Below are 22,206 nucleotides of genomic sequence, written 5' to 3'. Positions count from 1 at the left end.
GACACCAACATCAAGTACATGCGGATGGAACTTAATCTAGAAGGTGAGAAAAGGAAGAAGCGTGACATTAAAATCGACGAGAGAGTTGGAAAGTGTATTCGCACATATGAGGAAACGGGTGACTTCAAATGGTAGTCTGTTGGCTCTAGCGGATGTTCAAGAACTTGATTGAACCAAATTCTCATCCGAGAATATCAATATTTCCCATAATTCTCTTGTAATAGATATTGTACGGGGTGTTAAGTCACCCTTCAATTTGATACAAGAATTAAATGACATCGCAATTGTCCGTCATAGCAATTGTCCGGCTACCAAATAAAAATATATTTTAATGAAAAATAAATGTCGATTTTTACCCAGCATCGTGAGGAGAATTAAGGATCCACTTCGAAGCAATGACTTCGGTCTCCAAAGCCAGAGAACAGCGGCGATGGGAACCGATACGCTGAACTCGCGTCACCCTATATATTGTGTTGGCGTTTTAAGTTCACTTCATACACAGTAAGGCTAATCGGGACTGGACCTACTGTTTAAAGTGGGATCCCAGCCACTACGTGCATCCACCCGGGATCCCTTGATTACAAGGCAACGACGCTACCACCGCGCCATCAGGGAGGCCCACGTCACCCAATAGTAAAATTCGCTCTGGCATGTAATCCTATAGCGCTACAACCCAATATTGGGCCCTGGCTTATCTACCGACTGCTGGCCTCTCTCCCACGCGGGCCACCAAGGGGGCGTGGAGATCTGCAGCCAGACTAGGGGGACGGGTGGTCGGCTCGACCAACCCCCAGCCGTTGTAGGACTTCGCGACCGAATTACGCTCACTCACTCGGAGCTCCCCAATTTCCTCACGATCGTGAGTTGCCACCGGTCCTATACACAGGTCGAAAATTCACAGAGAATGAGCCCGGGATCAAACCCATGCTCTGGCATGTACTCGTCCTCAAAGAACGATTGTGTCACGGAGATTAGTTTATTTTAATATAGTGTATCTGGTTAAGATACAATTACAGTAAAACCTCGTTAATTCGGTTATGATAAGCCGGACTTCACTTAATCCGGACCGGCAAAGGGAAAAAAAACAGAATGCAAGGTTTTCAATGTGGCTAGAGGTCAACAAGATAACCCCCCCCCCCCCAAAAGGCAGTCAACCGCTGATGAAATTCTGTTTCTCGCAGACTTTGTCTTGATATACGTTTCTTTAGAAGCAGTGGCGGATCCAGACGTTACAGTTGAGAGGGGCTATTTCAGTATTGTACTTCACCTCACCAAGAATCAATTGTAAGCTTCACTCGAACTTTTTTATTTTTTTACATAAACAATATAACATACTGCAAACAGGACTTCCATGTTCCAGGGATTAGAGTATTATTTTGCAAAAAATAGGGACCCAGGGCCGGAATAAATAGTTACTATTGTACACTGTGCCCGGAAAGGTACTTTATAACTTCGATGTTATTGACATAGAGGAATATACCGTATCACGGGACGCCGGGCGGACACCCGGATAGTCTAATCACTTCATAAAAAGGGCCCGGTTGAAGATGCTGGAACTCGTATGGGAAATAATGCAAACGCAGCTTTATGCTAAAAACACCGTTGGCGACAGGACGCGGCTAGCCAACGGTTCTAACGATCGGCAGTTCGAATTCCACATAAATAGTTCGAGAGAACATTTCTCAGCCCCAGTTGTACTCAGAATTTATCGCGTAAACTATTTTATCAATTCTTACGTAAAGAGATACCACGGGACTTGCGCTGCGAAAATAGTTTTATTTCAGGACCGTGCCTTGTCTAAGTATTCAGCGAGACGATCTTCACATCGAGTTCTACAGGTAAACGAACGTTCCTATATCCTTTTCTATCATTCTCTCAAAAAAACCTTCCAGACCAGTCAATTGAAGTGTTTAATTCGAATGTTTAAGTGTTGTTCTTATTTCACAGGGGGTAGCCCCCTTTGCTTGTTTACGAATACCGTTGTGTCTCCGGGGTAGTACCCCAGTACCTCCAATATCACCTCGCACATAGCCTGAGAATTGATACCCCAAGTGTACTTTAGATTTGTACGATACTTTGTTGTAGGTGATTCAACAACGCCTGAAGATTTCTTGCCAGGCACTGAATAAGATGGTGCACCGTCACACTGGGCCTTAGATGTGAGAGATGTCAAGGACAGGACATTTCCGGCACGATGGATTGGAAGAGATGGTCCAATCGTCTGGCCTTCTAGATTCCCTGACATTACATCCCTGGACTTATTTTTGTGGCGCTATGTCAAAGACACTCCTGTCATTGATCTTGATGTTTGGAAGGCCATATTAAGAGTGGCCTGGAGGTTGGCATGAAAGTAGTTTCCTGGCCCGATGCGATACAGAGACACCTAGCGACATATCAGAGGACTAGGAAGAGAACCTTCCTCCCTTCACCACCCCCTCTCCTCCGCGTGACTCCCGCAGTGAGGTTTCCAGGAAAAGGACACCCACCTGTTTCTTTTCATTATGGTTTCGGAGGCTAAAATTTCTCCACTGGCAAAGCAAATCGCATTTCACTGGTTGCTGGCTGACTCTTGCTTGGAACGAGAAGAGTGGCAGGCTCCCGAGACAGAACCTTCATCGCTGAAGTTTTGATTGAATAAATTTGGTTGATTACAGTGGCTACTATAATTATGTTGAATTTTCTTGTTGAGGTTAGAATTATCAATTGAGAGTAAAGAAGGAGGTAGAGAATATCAGTTGAAAGAAAGTATTTTTTTAAGGGGGTGTTCTTTTATACAAAATCGATATATAATAATAATGATAATAATAAGGCAAGAATTAGTAACAATTATTATTTCAACTATTAACGATTCGAGTCCCTATTAGAGATGGGCAGGAGCGAAACTACCTGGAATTTAAAAAGGTGAAACGTGGACATGCGTAATAACATATGGAAAAACTGAAAAGGAGAAAGACGGACAAAACAATGTAACAAAATGTACAGTAGTAACAAAGATGTCAGGAAACAATAGTATAATATTGAACATACACTTTGATGAAGTAGTTTTCTTTGTTATGATCTGAATTAAGTCCCTTTGCACAGTTCTCATCGTTGGAGTTCACAGCAGCTTTAATCGGTCAAGATTGATTGATTTTGTTTATTTTACTTCGCCTTTCTGCCACTCTTGGCTAATGATGATATGATGTAATCGATGAAGAGACGCTCACGAAGGACACGTATGCCCAGACCGGATTCGAACCCGGAACCACTGGCGTCGTAGCGAAATGAGATAAATACTCCACCACGGGGCCGGCTAATCGGCCTAGGGTGGGGACAAACTCTCAGTGGTGATGGGAATCCCCTGTGGAAACATATGACCAGTTCCTGCATCACATTAGTTGCTTTCTCCTATTGTGATTTTTCCCAATGTTAATTGATTGCTTCCCAAGTGAAATTTCAGTCCAACTAATGATAGTATGATCTTCAAGGTCAGCACTATACGTGTTATGAAGAATTCGAAGTAATAATTTGTCAAGTTAGAAAGTCAGCAAAAATTATGTTTTTATACTAAATTTTACATTAATTGAAGATTTGCAAAGAAACAGTAAACCTTTTTGTTGGTTGATTGATTTAGTGTTTCAAGTCCACTTTATGCACAGTAAGGCTAAGAGGGACTGGACCTACAGTTTAAAGTTGAATCCGAACCACTACGTGCCTCCACCGGGTATCGAACATTGAACCCCTTGATTACAAGGCGGCGACACTACCACTGCACCATCGGGGAGGCCATTGTAAACCTTTTCGTAATCGTTCCACTCCAAAAACAGATGTTTCTGTAAGAGCCACATCAAGTTTGTTTGGAAGTAGTGATGTTCTATGACACACACACACACACACACACATATATCTCCTCAACAGGTCCTATAGACCAGCAATGTCAAACTCAATTCGTGAGTAGGGCCGCATAACGATAATGTCAAAACTATCCGGGCCACACATCTAGAACCCCAACACCTTAAAATCCAGAACTAATTGGTTCGACCCAAGGGGGCCGGAGGGAGGGGGGGATTCCAGTGATTATTATTGCAGCATCGATATGTAAATTATATAGACCTCCCCCCATATTTTTTCATGGTTATAGTATTTTACATGTTACTTTCGAGTATAAATTGGTTACAATTGTAACTGTTTGTTTGCAATTATAGTTTCGTTTCGCACAGATTTCACTGTTTTTTTTAACAAGCTTCTCAAAAGTGTGCAATAAGTTTTTTGTTAGCATGAAACTCTTAATGCAGACAACAAATGTTTTGTCAGTCATTCTTGATCATTCGGCTGTTTCATTAATCTTCATTATGGAAAACAACTTTTCACCAAGGCAAGTGCAACCAAAATTAATAAAATTTCTACAGCAAAATAGCTTATTCGAGGATCCTGCTATGGGAGATATAAGAAAAATCAAGGATAGCCCACCTATTCGAGTTGCACTGCAATTAAATAAGTTCCATTCGAAGTCAGGACTTGCACACGCATCATCAAAAGAAAAGGGAGCAGAGCAGAACAAGATTATTGCCCTTCGCACCCTCTGAAGTCTTGAAACCTGTTTCCAACTTCATCACGTAGTATTTTTACTGTGGACAAATATTCCTGTCATTCCTAGTATTCCTGAGAAGTTGGGAAGGACAAATTATAACTTTATTAAAAAGTTTTAATATAACGGAAGACTGTAACTTTGCAAAATGACCTCCACTTCCTTCAAAATATCAGCCCTTGTGTCACGGGGAGGAATCATTCAAGTAGTTTTACTGTCATATCGAGATAAGAATCGCATCCACGAATTCACGGTAAATATGCTCTGCTTCTCTACACTCAAACATACACAAACGCATGGCCTTCCTGCTTTCTTGGTTTCTTGCCTGGGAAAGAGGCAATAAATCAAGCTGTGACAGCTACGGGACCTTCTGACGAGGGGACGGAACCCAGCTGTGCAGAGAATTAAAACACCCGCGCGAACTAGCCCTCCCGTCAACCTGGGGCAATTTTCGAACAGAGACATCTAGTGGCCAAGTGGCGAACTATCATGAATGAAATTCGGCTGAAGCGGCCGTATCTTTCGCCGTCGATAATACATGACATTTTTAAACAATCATTTTGGGCTGTGCAAGTGACTTTTGAAAGAAAAGCCCTCCCTAGCTTAGTCATAGAAGGATTGAGCATTACGTTAGTATGCATCATAATGGCCATTTTCGTTGGAGCTACCCACAAATCCTATAACCATTCTTTGCTTATTTACGTATTTCCTTATGGGAAATTGAAAAAAAATAATGGAATTTGTGCACATTTATCGAACTGAAATTGCATAAATGTGTCATGTACTCAAAGTTTCATAAAGTAAGTTCACATCTACTGCGTGTTTTCCGGCAAATTTTTGTCCTAAAACGTTATATTCAACAAAATGCAAAAAAGCCCATGTTAAATTTAAGCACTTTTCACGGCGACCTTCGCCAAACTCCACCTCCCTCTTAAGAGATGTCATTGCCAAAGTTGATAAGGATATGCTACGGAGAGTAGTGAAAAAAGTTTGAATTTCGATTTAATGTTGTACGCGCCACCAGAGGTCCACATGTTGACGTGGACTAATACGCAACGTTGGTAAATCAAATGAGGCATGCTGTGTTTCATTATGCCAATTGCAAGTTGTGCTGTGTGGTATCGAAGTTGTAAAGTACCTTTACGGACACCATAATCCCTCACTGCCACTGTAAACTGATCGATCAGGTACGAGGAATAAAACAAAGAAAACCAATTCCCTCGGGTCGACACATATTGTACAGTCGTTCAGATCCAAATTTAAACTGTAGGCCCAGTCCCGATTAGTATAAAGCAGACTTAAATCAAACTTTAAAATAATTATTGAACCTGTTAAACTTGGTGATAGAGACAGAACATTTGAGTCTTTCAAAAATATTAGGCATAATAATATCCAAATATAACCAAAAGTCTGGCAGTTAGGAGGGGCGAACGTCCCTATCGCCCTGCCCTTGGATCCGCGTCTGCTTAGAGGTAACAAGCTACTTTTAACAGTTACATGTAACATTAAGTATTTTCGAGTAACTGTTACAGTAATCAGTTCAACTTGTCGAATCAATAACTCAGTAACTTATTTCAGGTAACGAGTAACAAAAGTAACAGTTGGTTTCAGAGTTACTATTATATATATTTCAATAGTAATGACCATAATTACTACTTGCTAAGAATACTAAATAAACCTTTCATCTTCTAACCGCTTATATCATTGTTATGAGAAAATGTTTGGCGCCGCGTAATGTTTTCGTGTATAATGATTTTACTATAAATCTCCTGCCCTCTATATTTTCCTATTAATACATGCGAGGTTTATTTTAATATTAAGGCTGATCCGATAACACTTCGAACCGATACTTGAGAATTGTAATAATATTTTTGTTTTCAAAATATTGAATAATATTAGCGTTTAAGGATTCTACTCTAAATGCATGCTTTAATTTACTGAGATATTTGCTTTAAAATATTCAAGAATTGCATGATAATATATTCTATCTTCTACGTAAATAAAAATGGATAGATGTATGTTTGTTCCGGCATAACTCTCGAACGCCTGGAGCAATTTCAACCAAACTTGGTACCCATAGGGTAAAGGAGGGGAAGTTCGCCACCAAAATGCTTTTCATTTTTTTCCTTCTAAACGAATTGGGGGAGGACAAAATATATACAATACAAAAAGTAGTCATTGTGGATTATGAGGGATATAACATAAATACTATGTTACCTATATTTATCACGTAATATTAAAAATACTAAAATGAGAAAAAGTGGCGAAATTCCCGCCACATGCTGGGAAATTCGCCATATAAGTTATTTATCATTTTAAAGTCAGTTTAAGTGTATGAAATACCAAGTTGTTGCCAATAACTCAGACAACAAAGTGTAAAGGACCTACAAATGACAATACAAAACTGCTTAAAAAGATACAATACAAACATGTTTAAGAAACATAGGCCTAAATGTTCATATACATTGTGAACAAGTTGTGTGTGAAAGATCGCCTGTAATAAGGGAAATTCGTCACATCTTCTGTTACTCTGGCGAATTTACCAGCAAATGCATAGTCGAAAGAAAACAACTTATGTTTACTTGTACATGAACGCTAACCAAAGCAAATCTTTTCACGACATTCTTAAGGTTTCAGGTTACGATATCAATAATTAAAAGGAAGAAAAATAATTCTTATCTGCCACTAAATGACAATTTCCAACGTAGTATTGAAATTCGGCACCTTTCTTTGTCTTCTATTTAGACGAAACTGCGCATTCCAAACTGTACTGCTTGCTTGCTATTTCGCTCACCACACTGCAGATGTCAGTGGAAACAAGGCACATGTTACTTGATTTTTTACAGGCATCAGTGAGTGTTTCCAACCTATAGTTTCTATCTACGATTACAAAAACCATAAGTACGGCGAAATTCCCAGCATGGCGAACATCCCTTCTTTTACCCTATGACTTACAATGTGGAAAGAAATACTGTGGGGGTAAGACACCCCATGACACCCCTAAGGGTGGGGGTGGGAAGGGGGTGACATGTAAAAATAATCGAAAAGGACAGGTATTAGTGTGGAATCCATAGTTTTCGGCGTCGCTGAGATGAATAGTGACACTACAAATGCCGTTCAAACCCCTGGTATACCTAGGTGTGGGGAAGTAAGGGGGTGACATGTGAAAGTAATCGAAAATGACCGATATTAGTGTGGAATCCATAGTTTTCGGGGTCGCTACGACGAATGGTGACACTACAATGCCGTTCAACTGCAAGTTAATCATCTATCGGCATGGGGGTGAGAGGGGGTGAAAAATAAAATGTCAAAAATGACCGATATTAGTATCGAATCCATACTTTTCGGAGTCGCTAAATTCTTTGATGAACCCACCCTTGAGCAAGCAACACTATAGTTAGAATTCATTATTTTCCTGTCTAATACAAAATTGGGATAAATAAATACCCGGGAAATGCCGGGCAATCAGCTAGCTAAATTAAATAAAATTCAGTTTTTTCACACAGACCTGGTGCAAAATAAAAGAAGCTTTGAATTTTGCATAATTTCCAGGATAACGTGACTGCGAAAATGTCGCGCGATATTTTTGCGGAGACCTTGAAAGATCAAAATACCGGAAAAGTATCGGTCGGCATCGGTAAATAAATTTCAACCGATACTTACCGATATATCGATATCGGTATCGGCTCAGCCATAATTTTAATTTAATGTAAAATCTTGTGTTCATTTTAGAGGATCATTCGTAACAGCCCGTTTGAAGTTCTTATATGCAACACATTCTGCGTGTTACTGATATTCTAGAAAGAAGTAACCACAAACGTTACTTTCACTTACTTTCTGTAGCAGCGGAAGCTGTAACTGTTACATTACAAGCGAGCAACTGTAACTATAATTGAGTTACTTTTTTGATTGAAGTAATCGTACATGTAACTTAGCTATAATTACTGTTGAAAAGTAATTGCTCTTGATAGGATCGTTGACTTTCAAAAGCAACAAGTCTCCAATTAGCACAGAGTAATTAGCATTTACCTTTCATGCAGTGTTGTTGCAATCTATGTACTTAGTTTCTCTTTAACAGGTGCAAAATTTCTCACCCTATTCAGCGTACAGTTCCCGCCACTGAGTGAACTGTCTGCGGCAGGATTGTTAAAGGTCAAGGAACACATACATTCTCATTGGTTTCTATTTGGTCCCGGAACAGGACCGAAATCTTTTCTCTCGCGCAATTTAAATTCGGCCCAAGTTGCGTGTTGTTTCATTTCCATACGGAACTTGGACCCTATTTAAACTGATCCGGAAATAAGGTTCCTGGACCGAATTGAAATACTTTGCAGATAGAAAGGTTCTTTTCAGTTTACGGTCCAGAACCCATTTACGCTTGTTGAATTTCTCTCCTGGACCGGAATTGAATTTATTTAAAATTCCTGGACCATTAACAACCCAGGTATTAGGGCCCGTTGTTGGCAAATGTATGTTTGGTGCAGACTAGGCAACCGACATTGCCATTGCACGAAACCTTCGAATTGACAATCGAATAATACCAATGGGCTATTCAAGCCCTTGAAGGGCAAATGGTTTTCCACTTGCCATATGGATTTCCTATTGTCCCTACTTGTCGGTTGATCATCTTTTCCCTCCGCTGTGAATGTCACAAATTGTGGTTTCTGGTCAAGAGGAAAATTTACCTGTCGTATTCCAAAAATTTCCCAATTCGACCTTAAAATTTACTCTTTTCAAAACAATGCATTAAAAAAAACCTTATTGAGGGTTCATCGCGAAATTCCAATCTATAAGAATGTACAAACGATTTTAGGGGGGTTTAAAGACTAATTTAGCACCAAATTAGGCCTCTGTGAATAATGTTGTTGGTAAATGTCACAAAGAATTTGACTGGCATGTTAATGAAGGTGGAAGAACCTTGTACTTTAAATTTTTCAAAATTTGTTTTGCCTTCAGTCTTCACTATGAATTAAATTTATAACTGGAAATTTCTTATACGTTTCATTAAAATTAACCAGCTGAGTTCAGGTTGAAACGAAAGACTATACAGGACTACTACACAAGAAATAGACACTTTCAGGCATTTATACTCCACGAGACAAGGGAAAACAAAAGCAACCATGAGTCAGAATTGACCTCTAATTTCTCCGTTTCTTGCATATTTCCGGATGTCTCTACATTCTTTTATCTTTCCTGTAGTTTTCGGCTCCAAAATTTCCCGTTTGCGGTCTTACCTTGTAACGGTCGGATTGACCATTACTGGTTTTGGTAATATGTTAATTAATTGCTGGCCAGCTACAAGGTGTAGGGTTAAGTAATATGTTTCCATGAGTGTACTTTTATGTTATTATTGCATGTAAGTGTATATGCTTATTGGATTGTGCTTTGCTGGATGTTATTTTCCAACGCTACGGGTCCACGTCCACGGATGTTTACCCCGACTATAAGAAAGGCCAGTGGGCTTTATCAAAATAACAGTGTTTCCCCATTGATTGACGAAAGAGGAACGTCGTCTGAAGTTTAGTCCCCTTATGGTGGCTAGACTGGATATAATAATGTAGAGTTTGGTTAAGCCAACCCCTGTTGCTGTCCCAAGTCCCCTTTTAGAAAGCTTTGATTATGTGGATATTTCCGTATTGATTAATTGATGCCCAAAAAGAAAGAGTGAAGGCGTAAGGAAACGCATTGTAATGAACGGAATATCATTTCAGCTGAGGGTAGGCCCGCAGAGATAGTTATGCTAACTCTGCGGTAAAGGAAGTGCTGATGGTTAAGCCATAGGTGCGCAATTATATTTAATTAGAGATTTGTTAATTTGGTCTATCCAAGACACACACGGAAACGCTATGTATAACATGTATATATAACTACGTATAATAAACCAATATATCCAACTAGAATGTTATAATTTCAAGAACTACGGTACCGTCCATTTAACCAGTTGTATATTCACTTGATGTACATGTGTAAACGAACCAGGGACATAAAAATATAAATTATTGTGTGAACCCCCGCCCCCTTTTGTAATTCCGCCGCAAATATAATCTGCTCGCTTGGTACCCAGGGTGAGGTGAAAGGAGAGATTGAGGGATTAAAGTAGGAGGTAATCCAGAGGGACGGATAGAAACGAGGGATAGGGGGGGCCGAACTTTCACAACCTGTAGGCGCTAGTTACGAGAAGGTCATCCGCCACTGGTCCAGAGAAAATTGTAATAAAAGTGCATTAGAATGGGCAGAATGAGCATATTACGTCTACAGCAAGTACTGGTAAATTACGTGAACATCGTAGACAATAAGGATGATCTGATGCATTATACCAGGACTGGTCAACCAGCCGCATTTGTGAAAGATCGCTCTTGTATGTACCACTGCAGAGAGAGCAGAGATACTGTAGCGTTGTGAGAGAGGGGCGGAAAGGAGGGAGTGGACGAGGCAGGAGGCTTCGTCGGTCACGTTCGTGCAGTGGGAAACCTATAGTACAGTGTGGGATTGTCATGTCACACTCAGAGAACTAAATGCATCATATCGATTGATGCACCAGAATGCATCGATTGATGCACTAAAAAGTGTTTTGTGGCTTCTTCAAAGAATCAGATTCACATTTGATGCATTTGGGTGAATTTTTGTATGTCGTGAAAGAAACACCAAAGTGCATCATTTGATTCAAGTGAGGATTTATTTCAGTCGAGGTGAACTTCAATACATCAGTTGATGCGTTTTGATGCACCAGAATGCATCTTTCTTTATGATGCACTTATACGTTTCGTCTGAACTACATAAACTCTGTAGCTCAGACCAAACGTTTAAGTGCATCAACCAAAAAGATGCAGGGAGGTGCATCAAGGAACATACAAAAATGCACCCGAATGCATCAAATGTGAATCTGATTCTTTGAATAAGCCATTTATTTTTCTGTGTGCAGAAGAAGCAGGTGTTTCCATGAAAAGGACGTAGCTCCCCTTGCAGTATTTCTTTACCCCTCAATGTAAGCAGCTCTCAATGGCGGCGCCGGGGGTGGGAAGGGCATACCCCTTTTTCAAAAGCTATGTATATTGAGCGCCGAATGTTAGGTATTGAACAGAGACCGCTGTTACAATACCAGGTGTTTCAGAAATAATTGACTGGGTTAGGAAAATTTATTTCAAGTAAACTATTGAACTTACGATAATGAAACCCGTCCAGAAGGATGGAGGAAAGCAAACAGTTTGTGCGTCTGTCTTTCGTTAAACTTAGAGTTCACATTCCTGCCGCTAGGCGACACTCACATCACTCACAGTGTTTTGGTCCCCAAGATCACCGGGCCTTACGCCTTGTGATTTCCTTTATCTTGCTCTGAAAGAGAAGCCGCATCTACTTCCTTGTACTGGAGGTAATCTCTATAAAGAGCAGCGGCAGTTGTCTTTTTTCGTTGCGCTATGACGCCAGGGGTCCCGGGTTCGAATCCCGGCCTGGGCATTGATGTTTGTGAGTGTCCATTCATCAATTTCATCCTATCATCACTCATCCCCATCTCAGCAAATTAGCCAAAAGTGGCACAAAAAGCGAAGTAAAATAAAACAAATCAATCAATGTTCCTTCCGTTAACATTGTTGTTAAGAATGTTTTCTTCTAGTGGTCGCTTTGAGATTTTCAGTAATTGGTTCAGTTTAAGTCCACTTTATGCACAGAAAGGCTAATCGGTACTGGACCTACAGTTTATAGTGGGATCAGAACCACTGTGCAATTCGCCTCCACCGGGTATCGAACCCGCGATCCCTTCATTACAAGGCGACGACCACTACTACGCCGGGTATCTTTAATTGCCTATAGCTCACTGTAATAAATAGTTTTATTTATATTATCATAGATGCCTAATAAAAGTTGATTGGTATTTCATGTGGTGGTTAAAGATGTCTCATGTTTTCTTATTTTCTGAAAAAGAAAATTATTCCACATCCATGCACCTTCCATCCGTAGAGGGAAGCTTTACTTCTAATTCCCAAATCAGAAAAATCCAAACCTAATGCGGCAGTTCTAACGCGATCACACTTTCTAGCCTAAAATTTAAAAAAAAGCGGACATTAAAGAAAAACTAAATAACACGAGAAAAACAGCTAAAGACAGTTCCCCAAACTTTTTCGCCGTACTGTATTTACACATGTCACAGCTATCACAATGAGCATGGGCACACGAATTGTCGAGAAAAATCTCAGGCAGTGAACTCTAGATTGAGATATAAACAGGGTGCGAAATCCCGGGGGGGGGGGATTTCCCCCCAACAAACGATCTTGTCCTGAAATTCCCCCCCCCAAAAAAAAATTTCCGGGGGGGGGAGTTTTTGTTCTTCCAACAAACATAAACAATTAGTTTGGGAGTCGATTTTATTTCACTGTAATAATATCGAAAACATACACAAAGAACGAACAACAAAGAGCCTCCTCTCTTTGAAGCCAGCAATCCCCAGAACACAGTCCGACTTCTCATTTCATCGCCTTTCGTCAGCTACCGGAAGGTATATAAATATATTAATAAAACACGTAATAGCATTTAGATGTGAATTTTATATCGGAAACTATTATCTTCTTCATGTCTCTAATTCTTGCCCCTCCCCCTTAGCCACGCAAATCATTGTTCATGCTCATAGTAGTAAACCCAAATCTTCAATTTGCAATCGAATTTTAAATGGACAGTCGATATAATATATTGTATATTTTTATAATATAATTTTCGGTACCCGGTGGTTCGGATCCCACTTTAAACTGTAGGTCCAGTCCCGATTAGCCTTACTGTGCAAAAAGTGGACTTAAAACTCCAACTCAATCAATCAATTGTTGTAATATTTTGATTATTTAATAATTGATTTAATTATTTAATAATAAAATTGTGTCTCTCTGTCTGCTCCTCCCCCCCCCACCAATTCGCACCCTGGATATAAACGGCACTAAACATAAATCTGAACATAGAAAAATAGTGTTTAGTGTATTTTGAAACACCCTGTGGCTGTGTGTTTGTAAGTGTACAGATTGGTCCAAATGTCTTGTCACCCCCTTAAGTTTCAGTGAAGTTGTGTATTTACATTTCACCCTCCATTTCACGAAAATGATAGTGCTCATACTGGCATTGTGGATGCGTAAACATCCGTCCTGGTGACAGTGAATCCATCAAACGTGTCTGTTTATTAGAATACCTTATGCTGTATTGAAATTTTGGGTTATTACTAGAGTTAGGATTTTTACGACCTAGAAATCACCAAAATATGCACTATAATTTGAATATGCCCTTACTGCGCTGTTTCAAACATCAATATGTAACTTATGCTGAAATATACATACTATTCTTAGTTTATTTTATGGGCCCTGATGCGTTGAAATGCACAGTGAATACTTTCTGTAAATTTTCAATTAAAAATGAAACAGATTTTGCTGCAGTAAAAGAAAAAATCTTCGAGTGAGCATGAGAGTAAGAACGAATCCACTTGGAAAATGACTGTATATTTCTTGTAAAAGCGAAAATATGCTAAATATGACCGAAAATCCATCAAAATATGCTCTATCACGTAGAGATGGCCAAATATGACCTTAAGAAGCACCTTAATTCTATTAGCTTCTTCGCAATATGACTTTCTATATATTTAGGGAACATATTACCCTTACCAAAAAAACATATGTTAAGTTATAAAAATCCTCCCTAGTTATTACATATTTATGTAGGGGTGACAAGACATTTGTACCACTCTGTATATTAGTACCTTGATTTAGAATGAATGCATTGTGTAGCTGAAAAAAAAAACATTATGCAAATTGTCAACAAGAGAAAATGGAATTCATGATAAATGTGCAAAGGTCTACACATAAACTTAATTTGATCCACAATCTACCAGTTTCTACTCAACATGTCACAGTGTTTAAGTTTAAAAAGAGTATATTCCAACCACAAAGTAAATACAAATCAAAAAGTTACATACGCTGCTTTTAAAATAAGTTAAATGCTTTACGGTAAATAGCATTGACTGCTATTTCTTCAAAAATATATATGATTTATGTGGATAGTGATGCACAAGGCCCATCTTGTGAATAACTTCTAAGTAGAGGGATACTGGTCGAACATTTTGGAATTTTCGTTTTTTTCTTATTTCCCGTCGCTTTTCTGCCACTTTTGGCTAGTAGCGACGATGAGGATGAGGGATGATATGATGAAATTGATGAACAGACGCCCACATATAACCCAGAGCGGGATTTGACCCCGGGACTCCAGACATCGTAACGGGCTACAGGTCGAACATATTTTCGATGCCGATTAAGTATCGTTGTAATTCCGATATCATGTATCAATAGTGTATTATTGACTCCTTATAGCCAGATGCTTATTTTCATTGCTTTAAATGAAGTGCATTTTTAGAAAGCTTAGCAAGAAAAAATCAGTGTACGTCAATGTTGCTTCTAGAGCATTATTTGTTGTCGACTGAAAATATATTACTTGATTAAATATCTAGCTCTTAGAATGCATTGCACACAGACCTCTACATCAGACTGGAAAAGCAGGCATTTTAACATGAAGCCAAAGTTGCGAGCATACCTTCATATTTCCACTTGTAACAACAATTTTGAAGATTGTGAGTCATTGCACCAAAAAATATTGCAATTTTCAAGTTTACTAAGAGTGATATAACTCTACATATTCCACTCCAGAAGTGAGAACAAATAATTTCTTCATAAATATGAAAACAATAACAAGTTATGATGTGCAGCTCCGCAATATTTCTTTCCCCCTGGTTATGCGCGAGCGAAGATGAACGGCTTCAAACAAAAGCGCATCGTTTCCAGTCTGTAATTAGAGGCCTGTGGTATTGCACGTTAATTTATGCTGCAGCGGTTGCTTGCATTTATATTGTGATCCAATTGTGCACCAATGATGAATTCAGCCCCTCCAGAGATAGAAAAGCTCCCCTCCAGAAAATTTCAATAGAGTGTTCGGAAAATCGCTAAGAAATATCGCAACCATGTTCACTTAGGGTATCTTTAATTTAACATAGAACATTTTTTTCTGTTATTTTTCGTAACAATAAGCACTGATTCTGTCCTCTTTATATTTAAAAATCACAATAATTAACGAATTTCAATTATCGTCAGTCACAGAAACTCAACAATGGACACAGAGCGGAAGGGTTGATGTAATACAGCTTCTAATTGTTGCAACGAATTTGAACTTCTTGCAACTATTTTAACTGAGATTGATATCTCTCCCGGAGGAAAGTGGCTGGATTGAACACTGATGTGCACCCAATGAAAACAAACCCGTGACCCCTTCAAGTTGCATTACCCGCTACCCATGTTGACAATTACCTACATGTCAGCCCTTTATTCAATACCGCATACTAGTATTTCTCAACCTTCTGAGACCGTTGCCTGGTATATTCTTTTCTTAAAAGTCGATGCCCCCGATCCTAACAATTCTACTTGTAAATATCTTTCTAATCGTCTAACTTTACACATTAATATGTACCCTTCAAATTAAACATTAACAAATAAATTATGGCATAATCATAAAAAAAACAGCTCGATCATGGGCCTTTCCGAGGGCACAATGGTAATATTAACAAATGAAAATTATATTAAAGAGGAAATAAAAAGTAGGCTTAATTCAGGAAATGCATGTTACTTCTCTCTTCATAAACTTTTGTCTTCTCGTTTAATATCTAAGAAACTAAAAGTTAAAATATACAAAACAGTAATTTTGCCTGTAGTATTATATGGGTGTGAAACTTGGTCCCTTACATTGAAAGAGGAACATAAATTGAGAGTATTTGAAAATAAAATCCTTAGGAAAATATTTGGACCTAAAAGGGATGAGGAGACAGGTGAGTGGAGAAGGTTACATAATTTAGAACTACATAATTTGTATTCATGTCCAGATATTATTAGAATAATTAAATCAAGAAGACTTAGGTGGGCAGGCCATGTGGCACGAATGGGAGAGGAAAGAGGAGTTTACAGGATTCATCTTGGGAAACTTGATGATAAGAGACCTGTAGGAAGGCCAAGACGAAGATGGAGGGACAACGTTGAGATGGACCTAAGGGAAATCGGTAGGGATGGAAAAGAGTATATAGATCTTGCTCAAGATAGGGAAAGATGGAAGGCCTGTGTTGCTGCAGCCATGAACCTTCGGGTTTAAGAAGGCTAGGGAGTTAGTTAGTTAGTTACAATGGTAACATCGTTGCCATGAAATGAAGGGGTTCCGGGTTCGATATCCGGTGGAGGCACATGGTTGCTCGGATCCCACTTTAAAACTGTAGGTCCAGTCCCGATTAGCCTTTCCGTGCATAAAGTGGACTTAATAAGAAACGAAACCCAGACAAATCAAGGAATATTGTGTAAAACCAATTTGAATGTGGAATAATATTGTTATATAACTGCATTGAAACATGTACAGAATGTTGCGGAAACTAGTCCATACCATACTTCAAAGTTTGACAGTGTAACAGTGGAGGGAACACAAAATTGATTTATGATACCAATATAAAGTATTCGATAGAAATGCAGACTTACTCATGGCTCTTCTCCCGAGAATTTCATCAAGTATGGTGAAGTATACAGGGTGGCCCAAAAATGTAACCGAAATGTAAAACCGTTACCTTTTTGGGGTCACCCTGTATATATTAAAAATTAAAATAATAACCCGCGGCCATACAGCCCATTGGTGGCCCGGACCTACTTACATGATTCTACTCACTCACACGAGATGGGAGATCATCCAATCAGTTTGCGGGATGACGTGTGGTCAGCATGACGAACCCACAGTCGCTGCTGTAGGATTTCATGACCGGTCTACGCTACTCATACGTAGCTCCCCAATTTCCTCATGATGGTGGGTGGGCCACCCGTCCCATACGCAGGCCGAAATCTCAGGAGAAAAGTTGCAACGCTTCCCCAAGGGGACTCGAACCTGACCATAGCATGACACCCTATACCGCACGGCCACGGTGCGGGCAATATTACATATTATATTGATTAGTTAAATGAACGTAATTTAAAATAATAATATTTCACACGGGCGTTTCCAAGACTTTTCAGAATTCAGTGATTTACCTACACCCCAAAATTTCCTCAACACACCCCTGAAAACTTTCACAAAGTCCTAATTTGTGATCATCCACGGCCCGGATTTTGATGACATTTCATCTTCTAACTGGTGCAACGTAGACATTGCTAACTAATACAGAAATCCTGAACATCCTCCTCAGGTTGAAGAAATATAATTTTTGGGGTAATTTTTTGTTCATTTTTTTTACAATTTTTTATTTTTCGGTTATTTTTTTAAATTTTGCGTCATTTTTACGTCATTTTTTAAAATTTTGCGTCATTTTTTCAAAATTTTGCATCATTTTTACGTCATTTTTAGGTCATTTTTTAAGAAAATTTTGTGTCATTGCACGCTGAAACAAGAAGTTCAACAACTTCTGTTTTGTCTGAATGTTATCTCGCCGTACTTGATCTGTGTTTAACTAGCAGCGCAACAAAGCCTGTCTGAAAATCGCGAAATGCAACATTGTCGAGTTTCTTATTCACAGTCCGTACAACACAAAAAGGTGAAGAAGCAATTGTTAAATTGTTTGTCTTGGAATATATATATATACTATCTTCAATAAGCAGATTGATTTTTGTACGAATTTTTGGGTCATTTTACAGGATTTTTGTTGTCATTTTAAAGGTCATTTTTCAAAGATTTTAGGACATCAAAATCCGTGTCCTGAATCTCTTTCTCTAAATTTACACTTAACTCCCCCCCTCAAATACGCACAGAACAGGCTGATTTGCTTGAGTTAACAAAATGCCATTCGTTAAACCTTTTGCCAACCTTCAACAAAAACAACTAAATTTGGTACTTTTCACTAGACTTTTTGGTAACTAAACAAATATTCACGATTTCTAGAAAGCATACTGTTGAACAATAATAATTTGTTTGTGGCCTATTTCAACAAATGCTCGATTGCCGGAAACTGTTCTCTGTGTGCGAACTTAATCCCCGTGATGGAAAAATCATCCCGCAGATGAGGATGAGTGATGAACGGACACTCACAAAGAACACATATCCTCAGTTTAGTACTCGAGAACCTTGGCGTAGCTTGTGCAGTGACAGTCAGGCCTGTACCGAGAAGTAGGCTAGGGGGATGAAGCCCCCAGCGCCCTGCACAGAAGGCGCCATTCAAAGCTTCTTCTTCTTCTTTTGTTTTAAAAAAAATGAGGTCATAATATGCGACAAAGACATTTACACTTGGCGGTAGTGTTCTGGTAACACACTGTTGGAATTTTTGTTTTCCAAAGTAGTACTAATAAAAAAGTGTGTGCAAAGTGCTCCCTTGTGCTTTGCACCACGCCACGGAGGCGTATAGAGGGTGTGGGGTTAGAGCCCCACACTTTCTTGATCTCGGCCGAGCTGCGGCTGTTGTGATCAGCACCACGCCCCTAAAGTAGGTACTAATAGTACGTTTTTAAAGATTTTCTTCAGACGCTATGATATAACAGAAACATTTTTAAAATCAGAAATGTCAACTACGAATCTTTAAATATAACCTACGTAGTCAGGCACGTAGCCAGGGGGAGGGCTAAGGGGGCTGAAGCCCCCTCCGAAATCCTAAAAATATGTAATTTAATTAGTGTATAGTGGTAATTATTTTTACTTCCTTAGCAGGATAAAACATTAGATCGAAAAAAAGGATTAGTGTATAATATAGGAGCCAGGTTATAGTTTTTATTCTACCATTTAATCCAAAGAATAAATGGATCCACAGCTCTCAAAATGTATAATTTTCTTATACCCCTAACTTTTAAAGCCTCTTTTTTAACGGAATGTGTAATAGTTAATAACAAAATACAATAATTCCAGTACACTAATTGTACAAAATGTAAGAAAAAATGGAAAACAGTGGTGTTGGATATTCACTCATACGGTGGATCGAGTAGCAGTCTCTCTCCATTTGTAAAATAATAATAAATTTGAATTAATTGGTTTATTATTAATGACTTATAATAGTTACTATTGTAACGTGGCAATTATAACCGTGGTAATAATAATTATTGTCATTATTATTTCTACTCATATTTTATCAGTGGCCTGTCCCGCTCTACAAATATATCTGGCGACGCCTGTGCTGATAAGGGATGAGCCCCTCCCGAAATAAATTCCTGGCTACGGGCCTGTATGTAGTGTTTAATGAAGTTTCTTCGTTTCCTCATTTCAAAATTTGTAGGATGTAAAATCACAAGCCATGGCATGGTACTGGGGTCGGCGGGAGTGGGGTGTGGGTGCAAACTACAATTTTGTCTAGCCCACCAAAATATCTAGTAGTTTCGGTGCTGCGCGTAGCGATGACAAAAATAGCGCGACCTGTTAGATTCGGATAGGCGCCAAATTAAAAATGACATTTCCTTACCGCTCGCAACTTACTCGCATTTTAACTGTTCTTATACACTTCACATCACCGAAGACACTGCCAAATCACTTACATATTAATTCACAGTCAAAAATCGTCGCGGTAATATCTAGCTATTTATGCAACGGGTTGGCAACCGTGCGTGTTCCAGAAACGAAGTTGGAGATCTCCGTGACCCGTTCCAGCAGCTGGAATGAAAAGTTCGAAAACAGAAACATTGCCTTACCTTATCGACATCCACTCTCTGCTGAGGTTTTACGATCTGGCAGTGACTGAACGCTCTCCTGTGTCTGCTCTTTAACCACACGGACGCCCCAACGAGTGCGACGAGCGTCAGGAACACCGTCGTCATAGCAACCAATACCTTCATGATTTCACGTAACACTGACTTGACTAGAAGCGTTCACAACCTCGCTTGTACTCGTTTGTGGAACAAACTCCGCGATCGGGAAACACTGTTGCCAAGCCGTGCGGCGCGGAGCTGCTCGGCGAGTTTTGTTTTAAAATGTCTCTCGAGTCTCGATACGTTCTCACCGGCCGACACTGACCCAGTGAGTTGCGCGTTTGACTTGCTTTGGCTTTACGTTCTCATGGTATCGTCAGTAGCGACACCTTGCGACGGACTGCTACCCGGAAACCAATCTTTATCTGGAGTCGAAAGGATTTCCGCTAGGAGGCGCAGATGTCACAGTTTCGAGAGAACGTTACCACTCTCCTCCCCCTCTTTTTAAAAAAGAAGGACACCCGACACAGTTGTATATCAAGTGTGATTAGTAACGTGGGAGTATAATGCGGAAGCTGTTGATAACAAAGACGAAATCTTTTTAATGACAAAAGGTCAAGAACCTTCTCGCTCTCTGTTAAAACCTGAGTCAATAGTTCTTAGTTTGCGGTGCGCACAGCAGTCATATATGCAGACTCGCAAGTTAATGCCCTAAACATTTTTTTAGAACGTGACCTATCACAGGCACGTAGCCAGGGAACGACTAGGGTGGCTTAAGCCCTCCGAAATCCGACGAATATCTAATTTAAATAATATATATTGGTAATTAATTTGGCAGCGTGAAATCTTGAATAATAAGTTGTAATATACTGAGAAATTCATCTTCAGGGCTTCTGCCCCCCTCCCCCACTTTTTCGGCTTTGGATGGTGGCTGCTCATGAGGGATAAGACCCCCTGGAATAAATTGCCTGCATGAGGTATATGGCGATGAAATTTCAACAGTGTAGTCTTTGAGTATTCGATTACTTTAGATCCACTGCGGGATAAATCGCCAAAACAAATCTTTGTGTATCCTACTAGAAGAAACGTGCTTATAATTAGTATTTGCCTATTGCATTTGCTTTTCTTGTGAGTGCGGTTTCGATTGCAACTTCAATGTTCTTGTTGTATACAAGTCTAAATGAAATAAACAAATAAGGCTTGAGAGTTGAAGAAGGATGCATCAGCAATCGAGTCTGTTCTCGGGAGAGGGAGAAGTGCGTTTAATAAACTGAAAAACGTCTTATTTGCTACGTGGTTACTAATCATTGTTGTAAACAATATTACATTGTCTTGGAGGGGGGAGGGAGAAAGAGATCTCAAATGAAACGAAATTCCTTACTTTTTTAAACACGGATATTATTTTCATTACTTTTTTGATAGTTTCTATATCCATGGCCCTAAGGGTAGATTTATCTCCAAAATTACCATAAATTTATCTTTTGTGAAAAATGTGAGCGAGGCGTGAATGTGTGTGATTAGATCATTGTTAAACACCCGACATAAATGGAAAAATATATGTTTGTTAACATTGTAATAAAACTCTGAAGCCCTGTGAAAAGGTTTCTTCTTTCAGTGCGGAAACGCAAAAAAAAAAGTAATTGGTAATACCACTGCCTGAAAATAACTGGGTTATGCGTAGTTACTCATTTTAAAGAGTAACTAGTTACAATTTCAATTTATCGAAAACATAGATTTGTTATTTCCAGAAGCGATAACAAAGGAAATGGGAAGAGGATTATTTCAGCTCATTGTATTTTCCTGGAAACTTATAATAACCGCGTTGCCATTTTGCCAAGGGTAGGCCTATTTATCTTCTAAGAGACAGAGTCCTAATCGAAATGAGAGAAACACGATTTACAACAGCCACACAGCCATATTAAATCGCTCTTCGTGAAAAAAGTGTGTTTTCATACCGGCACTAACTGTGATTTTACATTATGTAACATTCTGAGATTGGAATTT

General features: G+C 39.3%; 1 protein-coding gene across 1 annotated transcript in view; it reads right to left on the bottom strand.

Moving 5' to 3' along the window:
* The window catches only part of LOC145994386 (uncharacterized), a 134,188-nt gene extending 113,620 nt beyond the window's left edge, over positions 1-20,568 (bottom strand). The window contains exon 1 of the mRNA XM_083130500.1: positions 20,206-20,568. Coding sequence (XP_082986626.1) covers positions 20,206-20,349 — 144 coding nt within the window. The 5' untranslated portion in view covers positions 20,350-20,568. The remainder of the gene's footprint in view (positions 1-20,205) is intronic.
* Positions 20,569-22,206: the final 1,638 nt, after the last annotated feature.

The sequence above is a fragment of the Lepisma saccharinum genome, chromosome 10 (assembly GCF_977018435.1).
Source record: "Lepisma saccharinum chromosome 10, izLepSacc3.1, whole genome shotgun sequence".
NCBI classification, from domain to species: domain Eukaryota; kingdom Metazoa; phylum Arthropoda; class Insecta; order Zygentoma; family Lepismatidae; genus Lepisma; species Lepisma saccharinum.
This window is presented reverse-complemented; position numbering and strand designations above follow the sequence as displayed.